This window comes from Canis lupus, chromosome 8, assembly GCF_011100685.1.
Source record: "Canis lupus familiaris isolate Mischka breed German Shepherd chromosome 8, alternate assembly UU_Cfam_GSD_1.0, whole genome shotgun sequence".
In the NCBI taxonomy this organism is placed as follows: domain Eukaryota; kingdom Metazoa; phylum Chordata; class Mammalia; order Carnivora; family Canidae; genus Canis; species Canis lupus.
The window spans coordinates 22,815,366-22,828,254 of NC_049229.1; the positions used below are offsets into that span (position 1 = coordinate 22,815,366).

General features: G+C 34.5%; 1 protein-coding gene across 1 annotated transcript in view; it reads left to right on the forward strand.

Moving 5' to 3' along the window:
• Window positions 1-12,889, forward strand: part of FANCM (FA complementation group M) — a 62,871-nt gene that overhangs the window by 29,399 nt on the left and 20,583 nt on the right. The window contains exons 10-14 of the mRNA XM_038544622.1: window positions 2,665-2,871; window positions 4,224-4,437; window positions 6,541-6,698; window positions 7,700-7,855; window positions 10,595-12,503. Of these exons, the coding sequence (XP_038400550.1) occupies window positions 2,665-2,871; window positions 4,224-4,437; window positions 6,541-6,698; window positions 7,700-7,855; window positions 10,595-12,503 (2,644 nt within the window). The remainder of the gene's footprint in view (window positions 1-2,664; window positions 2,872-4,223; window positions 4,438-6,540; window positions 6,699-7,699; window positions 7,856-10,594; window positions 12,504-12,889) is intronic.

A 12,889-nucleotide genomic window follows, 5' to 3' on the forward strand; every position in this document is an offset into this window, starting at 1 on the left:
GAGGTAGGCCTCTATTGGTATGTACTTCTCTCTTATGATTGCTTTTGTTGCATCCTAAAGATTTTAGACTGTTCATTGTGTTTTCATTTTCTTTTGTTTTTCTGTTTTTTTTTTCTTTGATTTCTTGGTTGATCCACTCATTGTCTAGTAGCATGTTGTTTAATCTCCATGTATTTGTGCTCTTTCCAGATTTTTTTCTTCTGATTGACTTCTAGTTTCATAAAGCATTGTGGTCAGAAAAGGTGTGTGGTATGCTTTCATTATTTTTGTGTTTGTTGATATCTTTCTCTTTTCTTTTTTTATAAGATTTTATCTGTTTATTTGAGAGAGAAAGAGGGCAAGAGAGAGCATGAGTGGTGAATGGTGTGGGGGGAAAGGGAGAAGCAAACTGCCAGCTGACTAGGGAGCCAGACTCCTGGCTTCATCTCAGGACTCTGGGATCATGACCTGAGCCAAAGACAGATGCTTAACTAAGTCACCTGGGTGCACCTGTTGAGGCCTCTTTTTGATCTAATATGTGATCTCTTCTGGAGAATGTTCCATGTGCACTTGAAAAGAGTGTGTATTCTGTTTTAGAATGGGATGTTTTGAATATATTTGTTAATTCCATCTGATCTCATGTGTCATTCAAAGCCACTTCCTTATTTATTTTTCTGTTTAGATGATCTGTCCAGTGATGTAAATGAGCTGTTTCCATTTTAATAACTTTAGCTTGTATTATAAGTGGGATGGGAAAAGAAGCCCTTGGAGAGTTTGAAACAGAGGGGGGGCATGACCTGGTTCATATTTTAAAAGAATCGCACAGTTGCTATCTTAATAAAGTTTAGGCGACTAAGGGTGGAAACAGGAAGACCAATTGGAAGTCTTATAATACCAATCTAAAGAAGATGGTGGCTTAGACTAGAGTGGTAGCAGGGAAAATTGTGAGAAATGGTTGGATTCTGGATATATTTTGAAGGTGAAGCTGAAGGAATTTATTGATAGATTATAGTGGGGTATGAGACTGAGGAATGTGAAGGATGACTCCAGGAATTTGGCCTACAAAAACTGAAAAGAGCTGCTATTAATGAAGATAGATTGAAAGAAAAGCAGGGTTTGGAGAGAAATATCAGGAGCTTGGTTCTGGATGAGTTAACTTTGGCATGCCTATGAAATTAGTGTTTTCCTGACTATGAAAATTGATAGAGGACTAGTTTACTTCCTCTTATGTCACACAGATACTTTTGAACAATACAACAATAATGAATTATTTAAAAAAGTAAAATTAATGAAAACAATGTTCACGGCCAAGTTTTTTTTTTTTTTTTTTACGGCCAAGTTTTTTATTACTAAAGCCAGCAAATATAATATTACTCTACCAAGTTTCTAAATATCTACTCTTAATTTTTGTACTTATGCTGTTGTTGGCTAATAAACAGTTTGAACCACACCAGTTATAAATAATTCGTGAATTACACTTTGAATAGCATTGTTTTAAACATCAAGTAGAGATGTTAAACAGTGGAATATATAAATCTTGAAGTTTGTTAACATGTATACCTTATGTTATACATGGAAGATATGCAGGGAAAAAGGAGTAACTTCCTATGGTGGCTTAGAATTCAGAATTAAATACCATAGTAGTAGAGAAAAAAGAGGAGGAACGTAGGCTTCTTAGTTCTTAGGAGAGAGAGTAATTGATTTTTGGGAAAGATGAATGAGTTCTTAGAAGAATAGATGGGAAGTGTGACAGTTTGTGACCAAGTTTGTCTGGTTGTAGGGATGACTTTTAGGGTTGTGATGAGTCCGTTTTTTCTGGTTGATGAAAATCCGAGGAAAGGGATTTATGACAATTGAATTCCTCCTGTTTTTGGACAGATAATGGGAGAGGAAGTCTTTCTCTGCTTTTGCTGTTTTTCACTTGTATACATAGTTCAAAATAACCAATATATCAAAGTAGCATATTTTGGGGCAGTGTGTCCTAATCTCCCACAGTCATATTTTGGGGTGGCATATTCTGCTATCCTTTTTTGGAATGGCAGTATAAAAGGTTAGATAAAAATTTTAGGAGTAATAAAATTTTTACTTCAGATAGACCTAACAATAAATTTAGGTCTAGGATATGATAAGCAGTAATTGCTCTGGTCCGTTTACCTGCCCATAGCCCTTTAGTGACACTAAATAATATTTGGGGTTTCTCATTTATGTGTAAATTTAGGAAACCTTTTTGGCATCACAGTGATTATGAAAGCAAAGACATTAGGACTGTCCTTTGCATTTTACTATGGTCTGTTTTGGTTTATATCGCCATTTTGTCACTTCTTTTCCTATTCCATAGCATCCTAGATTCTTTTTTTTTTTTTTAAGATTTTATTTATTTATTCATGACACACACACACACACAGAGAGAGAGAGAGAGAGAGAGAGAGAGAGAGGCAGAGACACAGGCAGAGAGAGAAGCAGGCTCCATGCAGGGAGCCTGATGTGGGACTTGATCCTGGGTCTCCAGGATCAGGCCCTGGGCTGAAGGCAGTGCTAAGCTACTAAGCCACTCGGGCTGCCCAGCATCCTAGATTCTGATTTGTAATCTGATTTCACCATTTTGGGGTGAGTGGGAAAAATGTGCTTTGATCTACAAGTCTCTAACATTTGTATCTGTTTATTTTTATATCATTTTTATTTTAGGTTGTGAAACAGTTTCGTAGTGGTGGTTATAATACATTGGTTTCTACTTGTGTTGGTGAAGAAGGTTTGGATATAGGAGAAGTTGATCTTATAATATGTTTTGATGCCCAGAAGAGCCCAATTCGTCTTGTACAACGAATGGGCAGAACTGGCCGCAAACGTAAAGGCAGAATTGTTGTTATCCTTGCTGAAGGACGAGAAGAACGTGTAAGTAGACTTATAGAAACAGAATTTGATAATTAAAATTTGGGAAATATAGCTTAAGATAAATAGCAATCTCTTAACATTCAAAGTCCAAACAGTCAGGCACCTGGGTGGCTCAGTGGTTGAGAGTCCGCCTTTGGCTCAGGTTGTGATCCCAGGGCCCTGCGATCAAATCCCACATCAGGCTCCTCATGAGGAGTCTGCTTCTCCCTCTGCCTATGTCTGCCTGTCTCGGTTTCTCGTGAATAAATAAATAAAATCTAAAAAAAAAAAAAAAGTCCTAACAATCTGTAGATTTTGGTTGATGTTTTGTCCCCACTTTGTAATAGATTCAGAGTATTCTTTTCTTGTAATTAGGAGAATTTTTAACTGGGTTCAGTTTTGTCATTTTTATCCATATAAAATACTGTACTTCAGTATTAATTTAGAGACACCTAACTACCAAAATCAATACGCATTAGTTTGTTTTACTATTTCCCTGTGCTTCTAAGACCTGTGTTTTGTTTTTAGTTTAGTTTTTTCTTTTATTTATTAATACAGTGAACTGAGAATGGTTTTTACACTTTAAAGAATTGCTTAAACCAATCAATCAACCAACCAACCAACCAACCAACCAAGAATAATATGTGCCAGCGGGGTGCTGGGTGGCTCAGTTGGTTAAGCATTTACCTTTCAAGATTCTATTTATTTATTTGACAGAAAGAGAGAGCACAAGCAGAGGGAGCAGGAGAGGGAGAGGCAGGTTTTCTTCTAAGCAGGAATCTGATGTGGGGGCTCGATCCCAGGACTCTGGGATCATGACCTGACCCGAAGGCAGACACTTAACTGCCTGAGCCACCCAGGCACCCCAGGATGTTAGTTTTCTTATCTGTAAGATAGTCATAATGACCCACATTTAATGAGTACCTACTCTGCTGGGCAGTAGTTCTAAGTGCGTCAGATGCATTATTTCATTTAATTCTGTATGGGGGATAATGCCTTTCTTATATACAGTAAAGAAAATTGAAGTATAGAGAGATGAAGTAACAAGCTGGAATATAGCAATAGTATTTTTTTTAAAGCAATTTACGCTTATATATAAATATTTACCTTATTCAAAAATAGAAAGATTCCAAATAAAAGATTTCCTTTGTGCAATATAGTTATGAAGGTAGGCTTTTATAATACTAGATTTTGAACTGATTTTCAAATGTTAATTGAAAAGGCCTCAAGTTCAAGGTAATGGGTATTCTCAGTATTTAAGTGGATCATAGTATAATTTACTGTTTATAGTAAATCCAAATAAATATAATAACTTCTTATTATGGCTAAGTGATTATTGTAGAAATAATGTAATTTGACATTTGTCTTTGCAGACTTATAATCAAAGTCAGTCCAACAAAAGAAGTATTTATAAAGCAATTTCAGGTAACAGGCAAGTTCTTCATTTTTACCAAGGAAGTCCACGAATGGTTCCTGATGGAATCAACCCAGAATTACACAAAATGTTTATCACTTGTGCTGCTGCCTATGAACCAGAGAAGCCTTGGAACTTGCAGCGGAAGTCCTCTAACTTTTCCTATAAGAATGGTAAATAAAAAACCTTTGCTTTTAAGCTACGTATTTTTTTCCTGTTGTTAGTTAGTAGGCCATATGTTGATATACTTCCTTTTTGAGAAACTTAAGGTACATTCTAGGATGTTATAGGTCTTGGAAAAGATAAGAGATTATTCCTGTGGCAAAGGGAAGGAGACAATGACAGAACAGAGTGAGAAAATCAGTGTTGAGAAAATGAAAAATGTCCTACCAACCCAGAAAATCCTCTTTACCAAGTGTTGCAAAGAAAGAAAACAGTTTTTCTTTCAAATAAGCACTGATGCAGTGAACAGTGAACATAGACAGTTCACTAAGATAATACTAAGACACAAATTCAACCCTATACATCCCTCCAGGCAGTTATGATTCTTTACATACATATTCTCAAGATTAATATAATCTGTCCTACAATGAGAGGATAGCACCTTTTTGCTGTATATTTTTTCATAGTTCATCCCCAAATCACCTTGTAATTGAGGTAGCCATTTGTGTTAGCTTAGTTGTCTTTATTCAAAGAAATCCTATGGTAGTTCTTTTTTTAATTTTTTGAGGAACCTGCATGCTGTTTTCTATTAATGGCTGTACCACTCTACTACTACACCAACAGTGTATAGGGATTTAAATTTCTCTGTGTCCTCACCAACACTCATTTTGTTTTAACTTTTTTGATAGGAGGCATCCTAACAGGTACGTCATAATGTTTCATTGTGGTTTTGGTCTGCATTTAGCATTCTTGTTAAATGCATATCCAGCCTCAACTTGAGTATCTGTTAATGGAAGTTGTATTTCATTATAAAGGTTTATTCCCTATGTAGAAGCCCTATTTAGAAGAAGGTTCCTTCTTATGTTAAAAATGCTTTCTAAAAAAAAAAAAAAATCTTTCTACCTTTTCCTCATTGATTTAGTTTTATCTTTTAGATACAAAGAATGGTTTTGATCCTTTGATTACCTATGTAGCAGTTCTTTATATATTTGAACACAATACCTCTCAAGTTTTACTATTAGTCTCACTGGTTTTCATACCAGGAAGTTTCAAGGTCCTTTCCCGCCTAGTCACTTGCTTTGGATTCACTTAAATTTGTTAATGTTCTTTCCCTTAACTCAGAGCTAAGACAGAAGTTTCCTGATTCAGTAGTCTCTGATTTTTTTTTTTCTTGCCTTCATCTGTATGGGACCAGAGTTCCTACTTTACACTGTTTATCCTTTTTCAGTTTGATGATTATTTTCCTGAATTGAGATTATGGAAGTCAGAAAGGGTTTAACTTACTATACTTTTTATAAAAAAAAGTATATTATTGTTTTGTTTTGTTTAGATTCTTGTTAGTTTTTTTTAATATGCTCAATATTTTATTCTATCTATCTGTCTGTCTATCTATCTATCTATCTATCTATCTATCTATTTATTTATTTATGGTAAACCTAGAAAGAGAGAGAGAGGGAGAGACACAGGAGGAGAGAGAAGCAGGCTCCATGCCGGGAGCCAGACGTGGGACTTGATCCCGGGACTCCAGGATCGTGCTCTGGGCCAAAGGCAGGCGTTGAACCACTGAGCCACTCAGGGATCCCCGATTCTTGTTAGTTTTTAAAGTAGTAGGGCTTTTCTCTCTATCTCTATCTGCCTTCTCTCCCCAGCCATTTAAGATTTAAGTTAAAACCCCTTTTTAGTCTTGACATCTTCCCCACCCCATCCAAGTTTCAGATAGTCTTTCAGATAAAAATGATGGTATCATCCAGTTTTCATAGTAAGTTTTTTGACTTTTGTGCCAAGTCTTAGACACAGCATGGAGAGAGTCCAAAAGAAACCAGGATTGAGAGCCTAGCTACCTGGCTCTGTTATATTAATGAAGTCAATATGGAAGGTGATCACCTGAACAGGAGGCTATACTATTACTTTCAAAGATGTGAGAAAAATTTAGAAGATATATAGAAGCAGGAAGTGAATGATTATGTGAAGAATACTAGTTTTAAGGAATAGAATCAGTGGTTTAGCAAAGATGAATAGATATAAACAGATGGAGAGTTTAAGTTGGTGTTGTATGTATTGTGTTTGCTTAGTAGATTTTTTTAAACTTCTTTTCAATTACTTTCAACTTCTAGGAATGAAGCAAAGTAATTCAAAGAAAGATTGGTTCTTATCAGCAGAAGAATTTAAATTATGGAACAGACGTTATAGGTTAAGAGACACTGATGAAATTAAGGAAATAACATTGCCTCAAGTTCAGTTTTTATCTTTAGAAAATGAAGAAAACACACCAGTAAGTTGAACATGTTTTCAGATAACTCCTTATAGGGTTTATGCAATAGCTTTGGGAGTAGAGAGAATGTTCATGATCAGAATGTCAGTTTGCTTAAAAAATTAAGAATGTAAACAGTTTAAAAAGAATAGTAAAGTCTAAGTTTGTAGAACTTTTAATTTTCTTCTTATATTCTTTATTGTGTATATATTTTTACTTGACTGTAATGCATAATGTTTGCTTTTTTTCTATTACTTTCTACTGTATGAGCATTTCCATATAGGCATAATTTACATGATTATTATGTTACTCTGCAGTATACCATGGTTTGTTTGACTATTTTCCTGTTATGTTTTGGAATTCTTTTCAGTGTTACTAATGTAAAATTATACTGTCATGAGCGTCTTTGTACAAACTTTTTCTTTGAAACTGTATAGAACTTTATATTGGGTGTTGTTATTTGACTTATGAACAAATTATTGGTGAACTTAATAAAAGGCAAGAGAATTGTCAAAGGTTATATGCATGCCTAGAGAGCTGGGGAAACAACCTCAGGAAAGATTCCTCTTAGAAGATTTATAGGGCTTGAAATATGGCTATTTAGATTTTATATATATTTTTTATTACCAGGGAAAGTAAGGAATGGCAGCATGAAAAAATTGGAATCTTTATCACTGAGAGGTTATGAATGTGTCCTTATTAGAATATAGGATATAAATCTAGCAAAATAGTACTTTTGAAACCACACATTTTCTTAAATATTTGCTCTTAACATGGAACTATATAAATTGGAATATAACCAAATACAATTCAAATGATAGTTACTTTCAAAATATATTTCAAAGGTCATTTTTGTACTTTATAAAATTATTTTCTTTATTTTCCTGAGATTTTAGTTGAAAATACCCAAATTCAGATTATTTATGTTAGGCTTATTATCTGTGTATTGTTTTTTTAATCAGTTTATGGAATCTGAGTATGTATATTTATCATTTCTATTATTTTTAAAATCATTAATCAAGAATGAAGAACCAACCATTGGAATTCATCAACTCTCTCTTTCTGAATGGAGAGTGTGGCAGGATCATCCTTTTCCTACGTATCAAGTTGACCATTCAGATCGATGCCACCATTTTATAAGTATTATGCAAATGATAGAAGGAATGAGACATGAAGAGGTAGAGTTTTATTGTAACTTTCTTTTGCTGGTATGATGGTGAAACTAGAAAATTTGGTATTCTTAATTTTTTAATGACTTATTCATTTATTTGAGAGAGAGTGTGTGCTTCACTGGGGAGAGGGGCAAAGGGAAAATAGAGAGAGAGAGAGAGAGAGAGAGAGAGAGAGAATCTCAAGCAGACCCCCCAGGAGTGCAGAGCCTGGTGTTGGCTCAATCCCACAACTCTGAGATCACAACCTGAGTCAAATCAAGAGCTGATCACTTAACTGAGCCATCCGGATGCCCCTATTCTTCTTAATTTGAAGTCATTATTATAAGAAACAAGTATTTAATAGAAATAATTATAGTTAGAATATTTTATTTTTTTAAAAACGTTCCTTGTGATCTCAATAGGGAACAAGTTTTCTGCCTTAGGTGACAAAGTAGACTTAATTAGAAGAATATCAACTGTCGACATAGATAAACCAAAATAAATTTTAATATACTTTTTACAAACTATTAGTAAAGCTAATTTAGGATTCTCATTAGATTGCTATTTATTGAAATATTTTCCATCACATAGGTCATTTGGTATGTCTCTTGTATCCTGATGATAGTTTAGAAAATTATTGATTCTTTGAGCAGTTTCTTGATTATTCTTCCCTGAGAGAATCAGAATGATGAACCTTCTGTGAGTATGAAATCTAAAATGTGTGGTTAGAATCCCAGGTCTCCCTCTTACTAATCATGTATCTGTAAGTTACTAAACCTCTTTGGGCCTCAGTTTCATCTGTAAAATAGGAACAATGATAATACTTTCTTCATAGGATTTTTGCAAGAATTAAGTGACTTAATATGTGTAGAGCATTTAGATTAGTAACTGGCACACTCAGTAGATTGTAGCTGCCATTTTTATTATTACCTATTTTTCATAAATATATATAAATAGTTGTAGATCCCAGAAAAACCTATGGAAATTAATACTTATTGTATTCATTACTACTTAAGTCTCTGAATAGTAGAGGAATACTGACTAAAGTAGCCTCTTAGGGAGAAGAGAGGAAGATATGTCAGACTTCGGGAGGACTTTAGATTTATTTATCTATCTATTTGTCTATCTATCTATCTATCTATCTATTATTTATTTATTTATTTATTTATTTATTTATATTTTATTTATCAATGAGAGGCACAGAGAGAGAGACAGACAGAGAGAGAGAGAGGCAGAGACACAGGCAGAGGGAGAAGCAGGCTCCATGCAGGGAACCCGATGTGGTACTTGATCCCGGGGCTCCAGGATCACACCCTGGGCCAAAGGCAGGCACTAAGCCACTGAGCCACCCAGGGATTCCCTGGGACTTTAGATTTAGAGATAAGAAAAATTTAGAAATTTACTGTAAGAGTTTCAAGGGCATCTGGGTGGTGCCATTGGTTAAGCATCTGACTCTTAGTTTTAGCTCAGGTCGTGATTTCAGGGTCATGAGATCAACTCTGCTTCAGGCTCTGAATGTGGCATGGGGTCTGCTTAAGACTCTCCCTCTGCCTCCCTCCCCACCCCCGCTATGCTTATGCATGTGCGAGTGCGTACTCACTCTCTCTCAAATAAATAAATAAATCTTAAAAAAAAAAGAAATTTACCTTAAGAATTCTTGGTTGGGAAATTTGTTAAAAATAGTATATTCCAGTTTATGGCCTGATGGATATATAGATATACTTATTTCAGATGTTCTAAAAGTTGTTCTTAGTTTACCTTTATCAAGAGGGTAAATTTAACATATTTGTTTGGTTTTCATTTATATATATTAATTACTTAATATCTATTTTTAGGAAGTTAGAATAGGGGATCCTTGGGTGGCTCAGCAGTTTAGCGCCTGCCTTCAGCCCAGGGCCTGATCCTGGAGACCTGGGATCAAGTCCCACATTGGGCTCCCTGCATGGAGCCTGCTTCTCCCTCTACCTGTGTCTCTGCCTCTCTCTCTCTCTCTCTGTCTCTCATGAATAAATAAATAAAATCTTAAAAAAAAAGTTAGAATAATTGCTCAATTAAATGTTAGAAGTGAAGAACAGTGCATATAATCTTTTTGTTTTTGAAGAGTTATTTATTTGAGAGAGTGAGTGAGTGAGACTTGGGGGGAGGGGCAGAGGAAGAGGGAAAGGAGAAGCAGTCTCTCACTTGAGTGTAGAGCCTGATGCCGGGCTAGCCAAAACCAAGAGTTGGATGCTCAACCAACTAAGCCACCCAGGTACCCCTATAATAATATTTTATTATTTATTAAATTTGTTCTTTCTGCAAATAGTTATCATGGGTCTTTCATATATTAAGTTCTGAGGATACAGAAATAACTGACTAAAGATAAATTATGATAATTACAGAGTAGTGTCATTTATAATTTTGTTTATTAGAATAACTTTTTTAAGTTAGGAGTGCCTGGGTGGCTCAGTCTATTAAGCATCCAACTCTTAGTTTCAGCTCAGGTCATGATCTCAGGGTAGTGAGTGGGCCCTGCCTCAGGCTCTGCACTCAGCATGTAGTGTACTTGGGATTCTCTCTCCTCTCCTTTTGCACCCCCCTCATGTGCACTCTTGCACTCTCTCTCTCAAATAAATAAAGTCTTAAGAAAAGAGTGATTTTTAAGTTATAAAAGAAAATAATTTGAGTAATGTAATACTGTTTAGAAAATATTCTAACATAAAATAAAATTCATTTTTTAATAATGGCTCTTGTTTCCTGTGACTTTTTTATTTTCCTTCTTTCTAGGGAGAATGCAGCTATGAATTGGAACTTAAATCTTACTTAAAAATGGAAGATGTTAGCTCAACATTCAGTGCTCCCAGGAATGAATATAATCCTCTTGCCAATGGTACTTTTACTAGTAACAAGAAATCTTCATTTTTAGGGAATATAAATCAAGGCAGTTCATTCTTAATGACAGAATCTGATGAAGAATGTGCTGAAATTTTTAAACAAACTCATGTCAAACCTGCTAAAATTGCTTCTCTAAAGAAAAAAGCCTCTAAAGAATTGAAAAAAGATCAGCCTATGAAAGAAAATAATGATACTGTTATGAATTCTTTAGATACTGATGGCAGTACTACTGTTGAAAATATTTCTCAGGTAGACCGACTAAATGATAAAAGAGCATCAAATACAGATGAAGTTGCTGCTGCCATATGTGCTGTCAATGAAAATGTTAATCAGCCACATGAATTAATGGAATGTCAATTCACAAATGAATCTAGTTCATTTGCTGGAAATTTTTTAGATTCTGGTTATAACAGTTTCACTGATGAGAAATACAGTTCATCTAGCTTATTTCTTCCATTTGAGGAAGAGCTTTGTATAGCTAAAACAGATGATCAATTTTATAATTGTCATTCATTAACAAAAGAGGTATTAGCTAATGTAGAGAGATTTTTATCTCATTCTCCTCCACCTCTCTCTGGACTCTCAAATTTGGAATATGAAATTGCTGAGTGTTGTAAACTTGATCATTTGCCTTTCCTATCCTACAATGAGTATTTACAAAATGATAAATCTACTTGTTTGATGTCATACTCACCTGTAAATTCTCAACAGGATTTAGAATTGAATTCGCTTAAATTTATTAATCATCCTTCTGAAAAAAGTTGCTTTTATAATGCAACTAATGATAAGATTTCTGATGAGCCAGGTTTCTATGACTATGTTGATAAAGTACAGAAAGATAATAAAAATGAAAATTTAGTATCCAGCAATCATATTCAAATAAACATAGGCCCTCCAAAGTGTTTAGTTGAAGAAAAAAATTGTGATACGGGTAACAGTGGCCTTCCAGTATTGTTCACTGATCAAAATAAGAGTTTACCACTATTCAAAGATCTTAATACAGAGTTTGACCTGAGCCTTTCTCCCTCGAACAATAAATATAAATCTTCAGGTGTGTCAGGCAAAACTGCTGTAAGTGAAATGGCACTGGACTCTCAGTTCTTAATTTCTGATGAACTTTTGTTAGATAGTAATCCTCAACTCCAAGACCAAATTATCTGTGATACTAATAGTTGGAAATCTCATGAAGATATGAGAGGGATATATAAGGAAAAACTGAAGAATGATGAATATGTTTTTGACTGCTCTAAGGATTTATTTTCTGTTACATTTGATTTAGGATTTTGTAGTCCAGATTCTGATGATGAAATATTAGGACATGCATCAGATACAAATAATAAATTTTTAGATGATCTTTCTGGAAGGTGTTTACATATTAAGGAGACCAATGATGCACATTATGTTTCGAATCAAGCAGTAATACCACAAGATCATGTTGCTGGTTTTACAAGTAGAACTATTACTATCCCATCAAGTGAAGATAAGTGGAGTCCAAGTTTTGCACATTTTCCACAGAGTGCAGCAAAAAATAAAGAATTTATGTCTCCAGGGTATTCTCAATTTTCTTTGCCAGTAGGAGAAAAAGTTATGAGTACACCACTTTCTGAATCAAACACATTGAACTCATTTTCTAAGAATAGAAAGGAAGTGCCTAGGACACCAGATTCTAATAAAGGAAAAGTAGATCTACAGAGTTTCAAAGAAACATTGAATTCAACTTTTGTTGACTCAGGACTTCATGTAGAAAAGGCTAAAAGCAGGGAAGAAATCAATTTTCTTCAGTCCTATCATCCTGCTAAAGGTAAGATTCCATCTTAATAAAACACCTAAATCTTTCTGGAATAATTACTCTAAATAAGCTTCTGTAATTTTTCAGAATGTTATGTCTCCGTATTTGGTGTATTGAATTGGATAATTGATGTATTATGCATTTCTTTAGTTGATGCTTACTGATAAAATATTTATCTACATATATTTTTAGCATGCATACCATGGGAAAAGTATGCTAGACACTAAAATATCAATTTGTCCTTGGCCCTTAACTGTAAAACCTAAACAATTGTGTGACATATACATTTAAAAAGATACCAGTAAAATGTGTAAATAACTACCAAATAAAAAAGGTAGTGGATATTTAGGAGCTTCAGAAGATGACAGAATTTTGAATTGCATGAGATTGGAAATGTA